General features: G+C 45.9%; 1 protein-coding gene across 1 annotated transcript; it reads left to right on the top strand.

The window, feature by feature from the left end:
- Nucleotides 1–1973: 1973 nt before the first annotated feature.
- On the top strand, nt 1974–8513 carry LOC124693249 (galactoside 2-alpha-L-fucosyltransferase-like). The gene is made up of 2 exons (XM_047226721.1): nt 1974–2417; nt 6837–8513. The coding sequence occupies exons 1-2, from the start codon at nt 2126–2128 to the stop codon at nt 8327–8329; spliced, it is 1785 nt and encodes a 594-aa protein (XP_047082677.1). The 5' UTR covers nt 1974–2125; the 3' UTR covers nt 8330–8513.
- The last annotated feature ends 12101 nt before the right edge of the window (nt 8514–20614 follow it).

Raw genomic sequence — 20614 nt, 5'->3', positions numbered from 1 at the left:
AGTTACATGGGCTTCCCTCAGTTATTATTTCTGATCGAGATCCCGTCTTCACAAGCAAGATTTGGCAAGCATTGTTCAAGCGCTCTGACACCAAGATGAACATGAGCTCAGCCAACCATCCTCAAACAGATGGACAAACAGAAAAGCTTAGGATGTGTTCGGTTTTGGAACCGGGAGGAATGGAATGGAACGGTTCCATTCCCAGAACACATTCTTGTGTTCTTTTCTGGAATGGAGTGGAATGGAATGGTTCCAGAAAAGGGAATATTCCCTCAATATGCGGAACCGACCGGTCCGGCCGATTCGGCCGGACGAGGTGGAACGGCACAGTAATGCTGGGCGATTAACTCTAATTTAATCAAGTTTAGCAATAATTAATCAAGATTAATTATAATTAATCAAGATTAATTATAATTAATCAAGATTAGGAATAATTAATCAAGATTAGCAATAATTAATCAAGTTTAGCAGTACTAATCAAGTTTAGCAAATAATTAATCGAGTTTAGAATAATTAATCGGGTGACTAATCTCACCCATTCCATTCCATTCTCATCCCATTCCAAAACCGAACACAGGGATGGAACCGTTCCGTGACAATTTTTTTGTCCAAACCGAACACAGGGATGGAACGGTTCCGTGACAGTGGAATGGAATGGTTCCATTCCATTCCACCTAATTCCCAAACCGAACACACCCTTAATCAATGCCTGGAAACTTATCTGAGATGTGCAGTTCATGCTACACCAAAGAAATGGGCCAAGTGGCTTCCCTTAGCTGAACATTGGTACAACACCAATTTTCATTCGGCTCTCGGTAAGACCCCTTTTCAGATACTGTACGGCTACCAGCCTAGGCACCTGGGCATTAGCAACTTGCAGTCTGACACTCCACCAGAGCTGGCAGCTTGGTTGGAGCACAGAAAAGAACTCACTGCTGTTATTCAGCAGCATCTGCTGCGAGCCCAGCAAAGAATGAAGCACCAGGAAGATAAAAAACGCAGTGAACGTGAGTTTCAAGTCGGGGACAAGGTGTACATGAAACTCCAGCCTTATATTCAGACATCAATGGCTCGTCGACCAAATCAAAAGCTGGCGTTCAAGTACTTTGGCCCGTATAAAATTCTGGCACGCATTGGGAAGGTGGCATACAAACTTAAATTACCCATTGGCGCCAAGATACATCCTGTCCTGCACGTTTCGCAACTGAAGCTGGCAGTTCCTCCTAATCAGGTTCATGATTCTAACTTAGCATTCCTTTCTATTAATGATGATTCGATCTCAGTCTATCCCAGTGAGGTGCTCGGGCGACGCATGATCAAACGCGGCCGCGGATTCACCAACCAAGTCCACGTCACATGGAATGGACTACCGGCATCACTGGCAACCTGGAACCTGAAACGGAGCTCCGTCGTCGCTATCCTGGTGCAGCTGCTTGGGGACAACCAACTTTTCAAGGGGAGGGGAGTGCTACGACACCACCCATCAAGACATGGCGCCGTCGTCGCGACCAAAGACGGGCCTTAGCCCGCCAAGCACGGCCCGTCACCGAGAAGGCCCAGCCCAACAACTCCGAGGTCACGGCACGAGACAAATAGGCGTTAGGAAAAGGAATCACGTCATCGTTGATTATTGTACTGAGCGTTGCTCATCCCCTCCGTCTGTACCTCCTCTTCTCTTCCTCCTGTACTGGATTCATCCAGATAAACTCGATACTATGATCTAGTGCCTGTGCGTGACGCGAGGATATGATCTAGTACCCTAACACAGACGCAAACAAACACGTGGACAAAAATGACTTTTCACGTCTGCGAGATGAAACAAACGGTCATGTGCGGATATTTCAAGCGTCCAAAATGAGTGAACCCCTTAACGGAAGAAGAAGAATTTAGGAATGTGAAGTTGCCTACCCACTACGTAGATTATAGGCTCCGTCTACCACGCACAAGCGCACACCGATAAAGCCAGCCTCTCCTCGCAAGTTGCAGGCAGCGCACGCGGACGCGGCCGTCCAACTTTGACCACTCTCGCTTGCTCCGAGCGAGCACAGACAAAGAGTAAACCAGGCCGGGGAGCTGTCGCATGAGACCGACGCGCAGCTGAGCTAGAGACAGCTCGAGCTCGACCATGGAGAAGCCGAGCAGCAGGCGCTGGAGCAGTGGCGCCGTCGTGGAGGCTGGCGGCCACGAGGAGAAGCTGCCCCTGCGCGGTGGCCTGGAGCTTCACGCCCACGGCCACGCCGGAGAGCAGCAGGAGGCGGGGCGAGGCAGGCACCGGCGCAGCTGCGTGCGCGCCGGGCTGGTGCTCTGCCTGCTGACGCTCCCGGCCATCGTCCTGCTCCTGCAGCGGTGGCGGACATCCTCCTCGCCGGACTGGGTCTTCGACGTCGACCCCCCGATGGAGGACGACGACGACCAAGGTACCGATTCCTCTGCTCATCCGGCCACACGCACACGCGCATATGTACTTGTGATTCCGATCGAAAGAAACGATTCCAAGCTCCATATTGATCGAGACAAGCGCCAGGTAAAGCAGGAAATGATATGAGAGAATCCTCGGAGCACACACGATTAGAGCAAGTACAGTAAGTCCCAGTCAGCTGGCTATAAGGATTAAAATAGTATATTATTGCTTAGTTGGATTAGAGAGAGGAGGAGAGAGAAGGAGAGTGAGCTTCTTATGCAGAGCAAGACTTCTAGACGCGTCTTCCTAGACGACTTTGTGAGAGTGAAAGGTGGGTCATACATTGATAAAGTACTACATTTTTATAACTCACTATTGTATGTGTTGACTCTAAGTTGGCTATAAATGACATGGCACTTGGCTTATAGCCAACAGCTGGCTACACTATTGGAATTGCTCTTAGAGGACGAACATGTCTGCAAAGCAGATTCCCCTCCCGTCGCTTCTTTCTGCCGCTTATTTTATTCGGAGCGGCTCGGTCTAATCCCAATCGGAAGCCGGTCGCCATGGCGTCCGTCATAGGACAAGTGGATCATTAAATACTCTTCTTGTCTTAACGATGATAGTTAGCCAGCGGTAGAGTAAATCGGACGAGTTAGCCGCAGAAGATCCGAGCGAGCATTGCCGGCCTTGCGGCAGTTTCCTCTGTGCTGTGAGCATTCGCCGGCGGCCACAGTTTTTTGGATGGATGTCGATCAGACAAAATTAGCGTTTTTCTTTTCTTTTCATTTATTGGCAAAAGACAGCGCATTGTGTTGGCCTCGAAGCTCAAAACTAGGCAAAGCCATCTGGCTTGATGACCTCGGGGATATCTGCGCATTGTTCGTATCGCCTTTACTATATCTTTGTCTGATTTGCCCCAATTTAGCCATCGTACTCCCCAAAGTAGGTTAGTGCGCTATTTCCAGTTACACTGGGTACTAGTTGGGTTGCTTGAACCATTTCTTTCTCGATTTAGATAGAATCAACAATCCCATTTTGAGCTTGTTGCGGTGGCAATAATAGGGTAATTTCCCCCTCTATCTCCCCCAGCTCGCGGACAACCGCGGCACCACGCCGGCAACGGAAGAATAACGTGGGCGGCGCCGAGGCAGTTGGTGGGACAGAGGGAAGAAGAAGGAAAAAAAAGAAGAGAACAAATTCAGACACTCGATGGCCTACGGCTCTGAGTGGTAGCTCCACTCGCTATCCAGCTTCCCGCAAGCCAGCTACGCTCCTGCAACTTGCGTCGATGGCCGGGGATCGACCTGCTGCTCGGCGTCCCTCTCCCAAAAATTAAAGAAAGAGATCAGGGAGGTGCGCTCGTGCCATGTGGGGGTAGATGGCCAGCCTAGCTACCTAAGCTCATGGAGAGGGGCAGCGCCACCGGCGAGGGGGCACGAGCGCCGCTGCGGAAGCGGCTGGAGAGGCAGAGGACGGCCGGGGAGAAGTCGCCACCCGGTGGGTTCCGGGCCGCGCTGGCGGTGTGCTTCCTGCTGGTCCCGCCCGTGCTGCTGCTGCAGCGATGGCAGGCCGGCCCCGCGCCGGCGTGGCTCTTCGCGGCCGATCTCCCGCCGGAGGCTAACCGAGGTACTACTTACTTTAGACGTATGCCATTTTTGCATCTATCTCTCTATATAGCCGTGAGCTCCTGGCCTTTCATTTTGTGCCGGTTTATCTTGTTGCTGTAGCGTATAGTACAAGTGTAGAGCTGTAGATGTGGCTAGGCATCAGTTACGAACTGTACTAGTATACTGCTACCATACTACGATTCAAGCCTATCCCAATTTCACTGCGAGTATTGTGGCTCACCTGTCAGCAACTTGCAATGTTTCTCACACAGGCAGCTTAATTAGGCCGTCGATCGGGGTTAGTTTAATTGGTCTGTTTCAAACTCGAAGCAACAAGAGTTGTTTAATTAGGCAACCATGTAGAATTATTGCTGAAAATAGCTTCATCTAGACATTATCAATTTATCATTATGCGAATTCGCCGCGACAAAGTTCTGCATGCTCGGCATGTACAAAATTAGATTAAAATTCCTCTCAAAAAGTAAAAAAGATTATACATGTGCCAGTCGTATGTACTGTTTTGCACCGAGGATAGTAGATGCCCACTGGAGAGTATCTCACCGAGGATGGTAGATGCCCACTAGAGAGTATCTCCTCATGCCACGCTGCTTTCTCAGAGAGATGATGATGATGAATAAAGGAACATAGGGAATATGCTACGGTTCGAGACTTCATGTTCTTGATACATATCTAACCAAACATGCACACATAAATTCCAGGTCCTTATTCGTCAAATGAACATAGAGTTAGTTCTCGTGACGCAATGGTGGATAAGATAGAATTAGTCAAGGTACTTAAATATTCAAATGTAATGTTGAGCCAATAAAATTGTAGCCGTGCAGCTACAATCAAGTATGCTAGCTTACTTTAGCCTGCCCTGTCAAAAAGCTTGCCAAAGCAAATGATACTTCCATAAGACCCTCTGAAACCGCTTTGAGCCGCCTATTTCTTTTTTATGCAATGGTCTAGATCAAGCATGGTTACGACGTATTAGGTCACCCACGACAACTAAATAGGAAGTAATATCTCGTGTGTTCAAATATTATCATAAACAAAAAGGTTTTCTTGGAAAATATTTATATATTGAAGTATACCGATTTATATTTGTAGCATATATCGGACATCATGTGTAAAGAGTTAAATGAATCTGTTCACATGACAACACATGTTGATACATATGTGCAACAACACACTTTGATTGCTCTAAAGTTAAAAATATGTTGTATTGTACGTGCACGTGACAAACTAATATGTACAAATGTTGAATGTGTTAGCCCGTGTAGAAACCTAGGGCCAACTACTGTCTATGTTTGAAATTGTGACATACATGAAACTATATTTTTTATCTCGATGATAGCATATGTGAAATTATTATAGCAAGTATTTCTACTCAAGGAAAGGTTAAGCTGGTTTAGATTGCACATGCAAAAAATTTGAATTGCAAAACTTCAACAATGTACTGTCTGGATTTATCCACTACAACCTTCTAAGTGTTAAGTTCAAACTTCTTAAAAAAAGCTTAAAATTTTGATCTGCTTTACTGTTTTTAGCAAAGCTAGGAAACATATTTTATCTGTATTTGTTCTTTTGCTAGTGTTTTGGATATCATTGTTCGCATTTCTGCTGGCGAAATGCATGCATATGCAGAGGGTATACAAGAAACCATTGACACTTGTTGATATAAGCCCATTTAAGGGATCAGAAACAAGATCTATGAGGGAGATCTTGCTGGAACAGGTCTATGTCCAGTTACTAATTTTAGACTCTACTCCAATTAAAACCTCGCCTACTGCATTTTTTCGGCAAGGACCTCACCTACTGCATGAGTACACAGGAAAGAACTACTTCTTTCCATCTTCATGTCCATTCAAGTGCACAAAGGGCAGCCTGAATTGTACTCTAAATGGGCTACATGACCTCTTAGAAGTTGCAAGCAATTTTAATGAGAAAGAACAAGCAACTATCTAAAAACTCGAAATACTAATGAATATTGTTTTTTGCTCGAAGTTGCTATGATTATCTTTGTTGCATTGTTTAGTATTGTCCGTTGAATAGTCACTCTTTCCTTGCATTATGTTTGGGTACAGCCCGAGAAATGCAGAGTGGCTCTTGGGTGCCACACACCCCCATATTTGGAAAAATAAAAAAAATAAAAAAGGTTAACAAAATTCGATTTTTTTTTTTGAAATCAAAGATGATCAGGTATTGTACTTGTATAAAAAATATTCCCAAGAAAATTTCATTTTATCCTGGGTAAAAAAAAACTCGAAACGCCAGATGACACTATTCAATTTATATTCGTCATAAATTTTTTTTTTGCCCTGAAGACCATGGGAATCATTTCTTTTCCAAACATTTTTTTACGAGTACAATCTTGATCATCCTTGGTTTCCAGGAAGATTCAATCTTTTTTTTGACTTTTTAAAATTACTACAATTTTTTGGGTGTATGGAGGTGTGTGGCACCCGAGAGCCAAAAGTCCGTTTCCGGTACAGCCCACCTTGTTATAATATTATTGTTATAATATTATATTACTGCCTTATTCAAGACATACAACTTTTAGTGCACCCTTCATGGTGTCAGATTTTCAAGTCCCAAACCTTTCCAGTAAATCAAATGATAGTTTATGTTATGGAAGGACGGTAATGGAAAATATCATAATCCCGGTTTAAAAAATCATATTCAACTGATTAACCATAACTAATTTTTTAAGTACACTATCTTGATAAACTAGTACAAGATGCAGCAGCAAACCAAACCTGTACTTTTAGTCTTGTCCTCTTTTGTTTTCTTACAAATGACTTAAAACATCCGATGTTCTTCAGATATAAAGGATGGTGTGTTTGATGATCTATCTCCATCAGCACAAATTGAGTATGACAGACTTCTTGGTGGCCTTCTGATTGAGGGATTTGATGAAAGATCCTGTCGCAGCAGGTACCAATTTGCACGTTATCACAAGTCTGAAAGAATACCTTCTCCATACCTCATAGAAAGGTTAAGGAGACAAGAAGCACTACAGAAGAAATGTGGCCCAGGCACCAAATCATACCGCAGTGCTGCAGAACAGATAAGGTCCGGTCAGAGCATCAACAGTACAAAGGATTGCAACTATGTCTTCCTGATAATCCATGCTGGGTTAGGGAACCGGATGCTTGAGATAACTTCAGCGTTCCTGTACGCGCTTCTGACAGACCGGATTTTGCTTGTGGATCGTTACAAGGAGATTGGTGACATTTTCTGCGAGCCTTTCCCTGGAACTTCATGGTTAATTCCTTCTGATTTCCCTCTGAGCTATGATGAGTTTACTCTGGGTAGTCCTGAGAGCTATGGCAGCATGTTGCAGAATAATGTTATCAGTGGCAACATGTATCGGTCTTTAGCCAGTGCTAAGCCTCCCTATGTGTACCTCCACCTTGATGGTAACTACGGTTTCCATGACAAGCTTTTCTACTGTGAGGACGACCAGCAGTTCCTAAAAGGTGTTCCGTGGCTGATCATACGAACTGATATGTACTTTGTTCCATCGCTGTTCCTTATTCCAAGTTACCATGAGGAGCTCAGCAAGCTATTTCCTGAGAAAGACACTGTTTTCCATCACTTGGGGCGCTATCTTTTTCATCCGACAAACGACATTTGGTATTCAGTGATAAAGTACTACAGGACCTACCTTGCTAAAGCTGATAAGATAGTGGGAATTCAGATCAGAGTATATGAGAAAAAGGGCATCTTGCAAAGAAATGGCCCATTTCCACACATTTTAGAACAGATCCTATCATGTTCCCAGAATGAAAAGCTGCTGCCAGAAATTGCTGGGACTGATAAAGCAGCGACTACGGCTGGGAATAACAGGACAGTTGCCGTTCTTGCAACTTCCTTGAGCTCCTGGTACAGTGATGAGATCCGGAAAAGGTACAGCAAGCACCGGACTGTCGATGGCACCACCGTCAAAGTTTACCAACCGAGCCATGAGGAGTACCAGAAGTCGAGGAACAGGAAGCACAACATGAAGGCACTGGCCGAGATCTACCTGCTGAGCATGAGCGACGAGCTGATCACCAGCGGCTTCTCCACTTTTGGCTATGCCGCGCAGGGCCTCGCCGGACTGACACCGTGGATCATGTACAGGTCGGTGAACCACGTCGTGCCGGACCCCGTGTGTGGCCGCGCCATGTCCATCGAGCCGTGCTTCCACCAGGCTCCCTTCTACGACTGCAAGGCGAAGAGGGATACTGACCTGGGCAAGGTGGTGCCTTACGTGAAGCACTGCGAGGACGTCAGCTGGGGGCTGAAGATTGTAAACCGAACTCGGTTGTAGCTGGTATTCTTCGCCATAACACATTTGTTTGCTAAAAATAGGGTAGATTTCTTTTTACAAGAAAATTGTGCTAGAAAAGTAAATTTTTTTTTTTTTTGCTTTCTGCATTTGATCCAATTGTAGATAGTTGAAAAACAGATCACAAATAGCAACACAATAGACATGGTCTTCTATACCATTCTTACTTACTGGGGCACTATTTTCAGCACATGTTGATATTGGTGCGTGATTCCCAGTTCGCTTCCCTGTGCAGTCGACACTTGACTTGTCTCTCCTCCCACCCGACGCGTGATTCCCAGTGGCGGACGGAGGGGCGGCCAGAGTGGGGGGGGGGGGGGGGGGGGGGGGGGGTGGCGATGCCGGCGGCGCGTACTGCGCCACCGTCCTTCCTCCCACCCGACGCGCGGGTCTCACGCCGCCGCGCCGGACCACCGCTAGCCGAGCCGCCAAGGAGCCCCCGTGCCCCTGCCCCGCCGCGGGAAGAGTCAGCCCCGCCGCCGCCGGCACCGCGCGAGCAACGCCCGGTGGCCCACGCCGGCGGCGACGGCCGGGGGAAGAGGGAGGAGGACTGGGGGTGGCGGCGCTAGGGTTCGCCCATTGCCCGCAGGGGAGGGGGTGAGCGAGTCGTTTTCCTCACGGGAAGAGTCTTGCTCACAAGTCAAGTGTCGACTGCATAGGGAGGCATGTTTGGTAGAGCACGTCGGAGCGTTCAGGGTGGTGGGTTTGGTGGTCGGGAGAAATCCTTGTCGGCATGTCCGACTCCGACACGGCGACGCCTGCGGGTGCCGTCTTCCTTCCTGAAGGGCGTCAGATGTATCCCTCCCCAATCCCTTCCGGGTACCGGGGAAACCCTAGGACTAGTCTGGGCAGTAGTGGCGTTGTCATCGTTCCCTTATTGAAGGTGTTGCTTGGTATGCGGCGTCTCGGCGTGTTAGGAGCGTGGTGGTACTTCTCCGGAGGGCGCAGCGGTTGCGGGGTCATCCTCGTTTTCGTCAATTTGCCAATGTTGGCATTAGGTTCTTTTTCTTTTCTCTTTTTTTGTCTTTTCGTTTAGGCTTGGTTGTGCTGCGGTTCCAGCTGTTTCGTCGTATCGGGTGGTTGCTATATTGATATAGCGGGGTGAAAGCCTATTTTGAGGACTTGTGAGCAAAAAAAAATCATAGTATTTTGAGTTTCTTCTGAAAAAATCAGTTTATGTTTTGTCAGAAAAAATTGTAGCTGAAATGATAGAATGAAGGTTAGGCTTTGATTCAGAAACAGCTATTCTTGGGCATTGCCGATTTGCCAGGCTAATTCGTCGGGATTGCAGAGCACAGTGAATTTGACTGAAATTGCCGGTTTGGTCTTGCGTGCTATGCTGAATTTCTGTAAAAGAATAATACGTTTTGATCTCATTTTACCAGTTGAATTTTATACTCACAGAACGTGGTTTCATGACCGAAATCACAGAACGTGTGGGGTTGAATCCAGCTGATCCCAGGTAGTACTAGTACACGGATTCAACGTTCGAATTCAGTGAAAAGCAAAAGTTACATGAAAGTTCGAACAGAGCAAGGTACGGTACATTCGAAGTTCTAAAATCTGCACATTTTCCAAATTTTAACATTTTTTTATTTTTTAATCTTATTCGAAAAAATGGAAAAAAGCCGAAACATAAGAAATGAAAAAAAGGCCAGCACCTAACTGGCCGGCCCGTAGCGCGTGCAACCTGATCAGTGTATATGATGTATCGTTAAAATATTGGGCTTATAAGGTGTCAAAAATAAATATTGGGCCTATACCATCAGGCCCATGAATGCTTTCGGATTTCCACTAAATCTTAAAACTCAAATATGTGGTAACAGAATTGACGAGGCTAGCGCATCCCAAAAAAGACTAATGTGGGGAACTATAACCGATTAGCCTACCTTTCGCAGATTTTCTCCAAGCTCCTGGCTAGTTGCCTTGCGTTGATCCTCCCTGACATTGTCTCCAAGTGCCAGAGCGCACTCGTGAAAAAAAGGAGCATCAACGATAATTTCTTGCACGTCCAAAATCTCATGAAGGAGCTTCACTCCTCGACTCCGAGCCAATTCCTAAAACTTGACATACCTAAGGCCTTTGACTCTATTGGTAGGCCATACCTTCTGGAGGTCGTCGCGGCTCTTGGGTTTGGCCAAAATTGGAGGAACTGGGTCTGCCTCTCGCTCACGTCGGCCACATTTAGAGTGCTACTCAACGGCAAGTGCGGCCTGCTCTTCTGGCACGGTCGTGGGCTTCAACAAGGGCCCCGCTTTCCCATGATCTTCATCATCGCAATCGACCCTCTTCAGCGCATCTTCTCCATGGCCACTCAACGGGGCATCTTGAGCCCCATTTGTGCGAGCATGACATGATGTCGTATCTCACTATACGCGGATGACACGGGCATTTTCGTGAACCCCAGCATGGAGGAGCTCCACACCATATACTTCATCCTTGACTGCTTCGGCAAAGCAAGCGGGTTTATTACCAACATGAACAAGACGGATGTCTTCTCAGTGCGTTGTACTGCGATCAACATGGAAGAGATTCTTGCTAACTTCCAAGCTAAGATTGCTAGCTTCCCTGGAAGGTATCTAGGGCTACCACTTCATTTCAGACGTACGTCTTCGCAAGGTGGACCTACAACCTCTCATTGACAAGATCGTAGGCAAGCTTCCGGGTTGGATGTGGAAGAACCTTGCGTGGCCGGTAAGAGTTACTCTTGCGAAGACGGTGTTCATGGCAACCGGAATCTACCACTCAACTACCATCTCCTTGTCTAGGTGGGCACGAGATAAGATCAACAAGATTGCAAGGAATTTTGTATATGCAAAGTGTTGTTTCAGCAGACTATTTTTCACACAAGGGTAACTCGAGGGTTTATATCGAACTCTCGGGGAATGGTGTAAAGAGCGATCTTCCTCTCTCTTATTCTAGCAATTCTGAAAAATAAAATAAAGCCTTGTGTCCCCAACTCCGTCATGCGGTCAAGGTTTCGTGTAAGTAAAAGTTAAATAAAGTAATAACTAAATTAAAGTAAACTAAGAAACTAAAATAATCTAAGTAAAAACGGTAAAGGTTTGTTTGTTTTGGGATTTTGAATGCAAATAAGAAATAAAAATATATTTTTTATTTTCGGATTAAAATAGTGTTGCAAATAAAAAGTAAGATAAAATTGATATAAAGGTGTTTCTTATGATTAAAATTGGACCGGGATTCATGGGTTCACTTGACTATTCTCTTTTAAGTTATAGTGAACAATAACAATTTATCAGTGAGATATAAAGACAAGAACTTTAACATGTATAAGATAAGCATCTATATGGGCATCTCGTCCTAATATAGAGATGATGCAACCCATCTCTCTTACACTTCACAAGATAGGAATAAACTTCAAGCAATCTTGTATTAAGAATTAACATAGCATAGCTATAAGAACTTTGACATGATGTTTGAACATCACACCGTCGGCTCCTTTTTTATGGATATGGAAATCAAAACTTTGGCCAAAACTAAAATTCTTTGCATGGTTATTACTGGCGGACAGACTTAATACGAGAAATATGCTCAAAAGGAGGAATATTAATATTGGAAATAATTTCACTTGCCCCTTATGCAACACTGGAGAAGAAGAAACACTTGTACACCTATTCTTCAAATGCCCCTTTAGCTCTAGTTGTTGGCCCAGATTAAACATAGCGTGGTCTGATGCAAGCTACACATTAGACATCATATCTCAGGCTCACTCAACGCATCAGGGTCCACTCTTCGTTGAGAAATTTATCATTGGTGCGTGGGGAATCTGGAAAGAGAGAAACAATCTTATTTTTAGAGATATTAGACCAGCTAGAGCGTCTTGGAGAGAAAGAGTTTACTCTGATTTACTTTTGCTTAGGTTCAGGGCACCTCAAAACCTGGTAGATCACATTTATAGTCTTATAGACGCATTGTAATATTATCTTTTCGTGTCGGTCATTGTAAAGGGTGTTTACACCAAACTATGTAAATATCTGTGGTAATGAATGAAATACCACAGTAGGAGCCTCTGTGTCTTTGTCAAAAAAAAAAAAAGATCAATGCTTTTGTCATGTAATGAACATAGCTCATGCATTCACTTATCCCTAGTGAGATAGCAAAAGAAAAGGCCAAACCATAATAGATCATGAATTTGTTGTCACTATTCAATCACTAAAACCATACTATTCCATCTAACACACACATCACCCCACACACGTTCTTGCATACAAGTTGGATCAGAATTAATACTTAAGAACGGGGTACATAATATGCATCTATCAATAGATCTTACACAAAGTATAGCAAAATCTCATAGTAGCATATCATAGAATAAAGATCAACCACATATGTATTACAAATATGATCATAATCATGTTGGGCAGCTCATATGGTACTAAGAACTATGAAGAACATGAGAGAAATAGACCAAGCTACTACCACAAACCCGTAGTCCAGAGTTGGACTACTCCCCCTTGATCATGGTGATGATGAGGAAGACGTTGGAGAAGCCGGAAATCTCTCCGGTGGTGATCCCGGTGGAGTTTCCCCCCTCCAATCTTCGTTGGGTTGCAGCCTCTGTTTTGTGTTTCTATCTTCCTGCGGCGCTCTCCTTCCGAGAAATCTTCGGAGTCATATATATAGTGTTTTTTAGGTCAAAATACGTCGGTGGGTGAAATAATCAAGCGATTTGGACAATCGACGACTTAAAGAGGGCAGGTGGCGCGCCCTACAAGTATGGGCACATCACCTGAGCTCTTTTAGGCCTCAAGCCCCTCCAGGTGTGCTTCCATGGCCCAGGGTGGTTCTCCCAATGAAAATGACAAAATGATGCTCCAACAGTCCTAGCTCAATTTGACTCCATATAGGTCTTTGAAAGTGAAAAAAAACACAAACCATGGAATTCATGTTCTACATAGTTATGAACCAAACAAAGAGGATCACTGGTAAATCCCCATAAGTTAATGTAAAACATGATATTATCATCATATATGTTGCAAATATGTGGGAATTCATACTAATAAAGGACAAAGTTCATGTATGCATATTACATGCATCAGAGGGGGAGCATGCCGCCCAGGGAAAGGCGCTGGTGATCTGGAAAACTGTATGTAAGCCGAATTTTTTTGGAGGGCTCGGAATGCCAGATATTGAGAGATCCAGAAGTGCGCTACGTCTTAGGTGGCCTTGTCCCTAATGGAAGGACCCCGAACACACCTGGGCTACGTCCAAGCTTCCCTGTGATGATGCAGCCATGGCTCTTTTTAGGGCCTCAACTAAGATCATCACTGGCGACGGGGAGACTGCCTCTTTTTGGCATGACAACTGGTGTGACCGTGGACCGTTCTATCAGTGGGTTCCTGATGATGAGGGGATAGCTCGGCAATGCCCATTAGTGATGGATTTGGGTTCTGTGGAAAGGAGAGCGCCGGTGATTTCGTAGACCTCTCAACCAAACTAGGTATCCGATGAAAAGTATTGCAAAGTCAACGAGATTGGGTTATTTAAACTAGGATTACAGGGGTGTTGTGTTGTATGAATCTATATCCTCCCCCAGTGGCTCCTCTTAGCCCTTATATAATTGTCTAGGTCTTAAAGTCCACGTCGAGGTCGGCTACATGGCGTATGTTGGTGCACCCGATATGAGCTGGAATCTTCCTATTTTGCATAGTATATGGGCTTTGCCTCCTTGTAACTCTTGTTGGGATATTGCATATTCATTCCGGGACTCGTACAAGGGATAGTAATGTCGGGTACTTACTTAGGTATACCCATGTCAGTAGCCCCTGAGACTATCGAGTTGTAAACTTGGGTCGAGTCTCAATCCTTCAACTTCTTTCTTCATAGCTTGAATCTGCAATTGAATTATTGTTTCATTCAAGATCAAATGTTATGTAGTGGTAGGGATTTTGGAAAAAAATGTCTGGTGCATCCGACGGTCCGGGAACCAGTTAATTGTCGGAGCAAATACGAGTATCTACTTCAAACTCGAGTCCCCGAATACAAATTTTGATAAGTGATGTAATTCAACCCGGGGCGCGGAGGAATTTGATGGGATTCGTAGCATAGAAAACAAAAAATTTCCTACCGCAAGAACGAAAACCAAGCCAAGATGCAATCTAGTAGATGGGAGCAACGAGAAGATCACGAGACTAACCCTTAAAGATTTCCAAAGCCTACGAGATTAGATCTCGTTTTTGCTGTAGTCGATCACTTGCCGCTTTTGAAACGCGTAGAAGATCTTGACGGTGCCACAGTTGGGCAGCACCTCCGTACTCGGTCACACATTCGGTGTTGATGACGACCTCCTTCTCCCCGTTCCAGCGGGCAGCGGAAGTAGTAGATCCTCCTCAGAATCCCGGCAGCACGACGGCGTGGTGGCGGTGGTGGTGGAGATCTCCGGCAGGGCTTCGCCAAAGCGTATGCGGGAGAGGTGGAGGAGGAGGGCGGCTAGGGTTTGGGGAGAGGGGGCGCCGGCTTGGGAATCCTTGAGGGGTGCGGCCAACTTGGTGGAAAGAAGTAGCCGGCCCCTCCCCTTGTCCCTCATTATATAGGTGGAATCCCTAGGGTTTGCCCAAAGTCTTCGAATAAGACCCCAATTCAAAAACTGCCATATGGACGAAACCTAGAGGGATAGGGACTCTCCCCTTCCCCCTTTCTTTGGCCAGCCAAGGAGGTGGAGTCCACCATGGACTCCACCCTCCCACTTGGTTGGCTGGTTAGGGTTGGTGGAGTTCCTCCGGGACTCCTCCTTCCATAGTGATTTATTCCGGATAATTCTTGAAACCACCTTCCATAAATTCACCGGATCATTTTCAAACTTGGAAAGTGACTTACTATATATGAATCTTATTCTCCAGACCATTCCGGACCTCCTCGTGATGTCCTGGATCCCATTCGAGACTCCGAACAAAACTTCGAACTCCATTCCATATTCCATATCTACTTAAAACGACATCAAACCTTAAGTGTGTCACCCTACGGTTCGTGAACTATGCAGACATGGTTGAGACTTCTCTCCGACCAATAACCAATAGCGGGATCTGGAGATCCATAATGGCTCCCACATATTCAACGATAACTTAGTGATCAATTGCACCATTTACATACGATACCGATTCCCTTTGTCTCACGATATTTTACTTGCCCGAGGTTTGATCATCGGTATCTCTATCCCTCGTTCAACCTCGTCTCCGACAAGTAATCTTTACTCGTACCGTGGTATGTCATCTCTTATGAACCATTCATATGCTTGCAAGCTAATCAGACGACATTCCATCGAGAGGGACCAGAGTATATCTATCCGTCATCGGGATGGACAAATCCCACTCTTGGTCCATATGCCTCAACTCATACTTTCCGAATACTTAATCCCACCTTTATAACCACCCATTTACGCAGTGGCGTTTGATGTAATCAAAGTACCCTTCCGGTATAAGTGATTTACATGATCTCATGGTCGAAGGACTAGGTAACTATGTATCAAAAGCTTATAGCAAACTGAACTTAATGACGTGATCTTATGCTACGCTTATTTGGGTGTATGTCCATTATATCATTCACCTAATGACATAACCTTGTTATTAATAACATCCAATGTTCATGATCACGAAACCATGATCATCTATTAATAAACAAGCTAGTTATACAAGAGGCTTACTAGGGACTCCTTGTTGTTTACATAACACACATGTATCAATGTTTTGATTAATACAATTATAGCATGGTATGCAAAAAATTTATCATAAACACAAAGATATATTATAATAACCATTTTATTATTGCCTCTTGGGCATATCTCCAACAGAATTATCCAGTTCTGAAGTCCAGAGACTGATTAAGGGTACCTAACACGTCTGTGAGGATTTTTTATCATATCGATGACGATGACAATACAGATAATTTCTAACTGAGCGCGGTCATTGGCGGTGCTAGGCCTTACAGGACGGATCTCGATGGTCTTACCTTCATGCTGAAAAGCATTGCTTCCGAACGTGTTATCGCGGTGGACACGGGCTAGCTAGGGCTTATTTTTACTGGATGCCTAGTTTGGCTGATGCAGTACCCAAAGTTGATGGGTTTTTTTTATTGAGTGTGATTATTCCCGATAGGAGTAAAGGACGAGTTTATGTTCGCAAGTGTTTACCACTGAACATGTACTCGAAACTTTATATGGTTGGGTCTGTCGTAATCATCATAGTTTTGACCTCTCCTTTTCCTTTCATTACCACGCCTTGGTCGATCCTCTTCGGGTGACCTTGCTCGTTTATTGCTTGTTGCGTCTTTTCCATTGGTCCATTTGTTTGCTAGGTCCATCAAGTTGCCGATTGTTTTGGGCCTTACTCTGCCCAGTTCTTCTACAAAGTCCGTGCGGCGCAACCCATTGTTAAATGCATCGATTGCTAGTTCATCAGAGATGTTTTCGGCTGAGTTTTTTTTATAATGCTCCACCGCTGGAGGTATGACTGCATTGACTCGCCTGATTTCTGAGTACACTTTTGTAGTTCTTTGATTGATGCTAGACGCTTGAAGGTTGACCGAAATTTTTGGATGTACTGTTCTCACAAATCGTCCCAGTACCCGATCCATCCTTCAGGTAGTTTCCGAAGCCATGACCTTGCAGGTCTGCTTAGGAAAATCTGTAAGCTCTGCCTGGCGGTGGTCTTGGTGCCATTGTGCACCTTTATGGTTTGCAGGTAGCCATCTAGCCACGCCTGAGGCTCCTAGACGCCTTCGTATTTTTATCTTGTCTGTAGGGAGCTTGAAACCTTTGGGGAGTTCAGTCTTGCGAACCCGAAGGGTAAAGCAAGTTGCTCTATTGAGTTTGTTCTCCTCGTCTTCATCATATTCCGACCTCCTTTGGCTTCGTCGTTCATGGGCCTTGTCAACTCTGCTTTGAGAAATGTCATTTAGGGCGTCATGGTCCCAATGAGTTACTCGCGGTTGACGTAGTGATCTGGATCGTCTGGCTCCGTTATCCTGCCGAGAACTGTTGTGACGGCATGGAGCTGTATTTGTTTTTGGGGTGGTGTCTATTCCTTGGAGCTGATCTCCTAGCATGCCCAAATCATCAAGGGGAGTGCAATGCATACTGCTCGCGGGTTGTTGGGTGGTGGTTGAGTAATCATCAGGTGCGTCTGGCATGCGACTAATGCTGCTTCTTGAGTTTTTGGCTGCAAGTTTCCCCTCGAGTCCACCGTCATAAACGATGTCTCGAGGTTCCTGGTCATGTCGCGTCACTCTGCTTCTAGCACGGTGCTTAGCCGTGACATGCTTCTTCTTGCTCGGTTGGCCGCTCCGACACTTGTGGCTCTCGATGAACTTACCTGCGCTCGCTTCATACTTGAGTCTTCGGCTTTCTTTTGGCGATCATCAAGCTCCTTCTGCAGCTTCATCAGCCGTCTTTTCTGCATATGGAGCTGGTACTGATACGCCATGAGATCCGTGCGGAACACATCCTCCGTCATGATCCTTCTTCCTTATAGAGCGTATCGTTGGCTCTGTCCCAAAGTTCGCGCTAGATTAACATTGTGGGTCAGATCCGGTTACTCGAGGCTTCTTGGTTACGACTTCCTCCTCTGTTTTAACCGTTGTCGGTGGCACATCCACCATCGTTAACCTTAGGATACGTGTGTCTTTCACCCCCGTTTGTGGTTGCTTCGGGTGTTTGACGTACATACGTGATTGTCATCATTTCCGTTGAGGTGACTAGGGTCGATGATCAGGTTGCCTTTTTTCACCGTAGTCTATACTTTCGTCCACTGCATCATCGTCGTCTTTGTGTTCTCCTTCTTGTTCACGCCTTATGTCTACCATGCATACCTAGCGACGCTCTAAGTAGTTCTAATTAGCGCAAAAATCAGGGTGTGAATCAACTTTCATGATTCTGGAGTTTACATTGTTGTTATCGCTCTCGTTGTTGATGAAGTTTTCGGGTTCCGTGATCTGGAACGCTTGAGCCTATGAAGTTTTCGGGTTCTGTGATCTGGAACGCTTGAGCCTATGAAGAGTTGATGCTGGACCTGACAAGGTATTAACTTATCAATGCCTACGGATTGTAGACTAGGGTTTAGTTGGAAGTAGAGGGAAGTAGATCTCGAGGGTTTCAGCCGGGAAAGTACTCGACTGCTAGAAAACTAGGGTTATGTTGACAATGAAATCGATCCTCTCTTCGTCCCTCGACTCCCCCTTATATAGGAGGTGGAGCTGAGGGTTTCGTGATACACAAGTTACAGAGTTCGGGAGACAATTTGAGTCCGTCCCGTAATAGTTACAAGTCAATATTCCTAATACAACTCTATCTTTCCAAACTATCTCCTGACTGGGTGTTATCACCAGAATTTGACCGAGTCAGAGGTGGGCCACGATCAAGATTGGGCTTGAAGAATATACATAGAAGAAATACGTGAACCGGCCTTATACACGAAGATTGGGCAGTTTGCCCTTGTATCTGTAAATATAGTAGGATACGTGTCGGTTAGTTAGAGTTTGGCTCGTGCACGGTTGGGATTATTCCCATGTTAGAAAGTCTACGGACTATAAATATGTATCTAGGGTTATCAAGAAAGACAACAATCACGTTCATCACAAACCAATCTTGGCGCATCGCCGACCCCTTGTTTCGAGGGTTTCTTCCGGGTAAGCATCATGCTGCCTAGATCGCATCTTGCGATCTAGGCAGTATATGTTTATTCGTCGTTCATGCGTTGCTTGTACTGAAGCCTTTTTGATGGCGAGCAACGTAGTTATCATAGATGTGTTAGGGTTAGCATTGTTCTACCGTGCTACATGCTTCCGTCCATGCAACCCTTAGACATCTAGCCGTACTTACACCTTTCTTAGGTGTAAGGGCGGCACCTTGCTTGATCATTGTTCAGTAGATCCGATCCGTTATGATTGCTCCTTGATTCTTCAGGGATTAGTTTAATATCTGCATAGTTAGGCCTTACAAACGGGTTGAAGGATCCAAGTGGTACGTAGGGTGTAGTTTGCTAACCCTAGACAAGATGTTCCGGGATCAACTTAATGTTGGTTTTTAGGCCTTGTCTAGGGTCGGTTTATTATCACCGTGCGTAGCTGCCGTGCTCAATCACGAGTAGGATGTTCCGATTATGTGGTGAAAACCCTAAATCGTCGTAGGTCGTTTTAGCTACATATTGATCAAGCAGGACCACCATGTGATCGTAGACCTCATACGAACCATGGGTGGATCGGCTCCTTGAGCCGATTCACAGGACAACCTCGAGGGCCGATCGAGGCTCGTATTTAATGTTTACGTGTATGCCATGCAGGAAACTAAGCGAAGCAAATCCATTACCTTCCTGATCAGGTATAGATCAGGTGGCACGCCCTTGCACCAGCATCGGGACGTGTGTACCAGGAGCTTTGCGGGCCGTCGCTCGGAGGGACCAGGGCCAGCCGCAACCATAAGGTTGTTCCCGGCTCTTCGTGTTGCCAGCCGTAGCTCGCCGGTGAGTTTCGGACGCCAACACATTCTAGCACGCCCGGTGGGACCGTCTTCGACATCAACTGCATCGCCATCTACATTCGAGATGGCGGAAGGTACTCCAGTCATGTACGAGGATCTGCCCGAGGAGCTCAAGAAGAAGTATGACGACGTCAAAGCTATCCTCGAGGCCGACCTCATCGGCTCTTTCCACAGGACTCGCTTGCATGGCATCAGGTGGAGAGGGTTCACACCTGAAGGCGCGCTCGACGGAATTGACCTGTCCACCCCTTCAGAAGAACGCACCAGGTCCTTGCGTCAGGAGATCAATTTCATGGTAGCTCATTCGCTACACCGCCATTCTGAGAGCCTGGTGAACACTTTGGAGCGTGTCGCCCTTCGGGTGCTCCATGAAATCTTGAGGCATCAGTACTCTCCGTCAGGACCTGCTCTAGGGACTCACCAAGGAGAGCTACCACTCCAGAGCCGACCACCGCTGCCGTTCACGCTGGCAGCACCAGAGGTGCCGAGTACACCGGCATTCGTCGTCTACAAGATCGGTGGCGATCCTAGCGACTACCAGTTCTTGTATGAGGCGCCTAAGGAGATCCCTCACGGATACACGTGCACATACGTGCCAGACAGCAGTAACTGGGCGCTCACGAACCAGGCTGCAACAGCAGGGACTTCCGGAACAGCAGGAGGAGCTTCTGGATCAGATCTTGAGAAGCAGACGTGGCTAGCTAAGTATGCCACTCCGACGAACGTCCAGAGCCCAACTCCTGTAGCTAGCTCGGATCTTGAGAAGCAAGCGTGGCTAG

This window comes from Lolium rigidum, chromosome 2 (genome assembly GCF_022539505.1).
Source record: "Lolium rigidum isolate FL_2022 chromosome 2, APGP_CSIRO_Lrig_0.1, whole genome shotgun sequence".
NCBI classification, from domain to species: domain Eukaryota; kingdom Viridiplantae; phylum Streptophyta; class Magnoliopsida; order Poales; family Poaceae; genus Lolium; species Lolium rigidum.
The sequence above is the reverse complement of the archived record's forward strand: the minus strand, read 5'-3'. Positions and strand labels throughout refer to the sequence as shown.

Coding starts and splice junctions, on each gene's coding strand:
- LOC124693249 (XM_047226721.1), top strand. CDS start 2,126: ATGGAGAAGCCGAGCAGCAGGCGCTGGAGCAGTGGCGCCGTCGTGGAG. Junction 2,418..6,836: donor GGAGGACGACGACGACCAAG/GTACCGATTCCT, acceptor GATGTTCTTCAG/ATATAAAGGATGGTGTGTTT.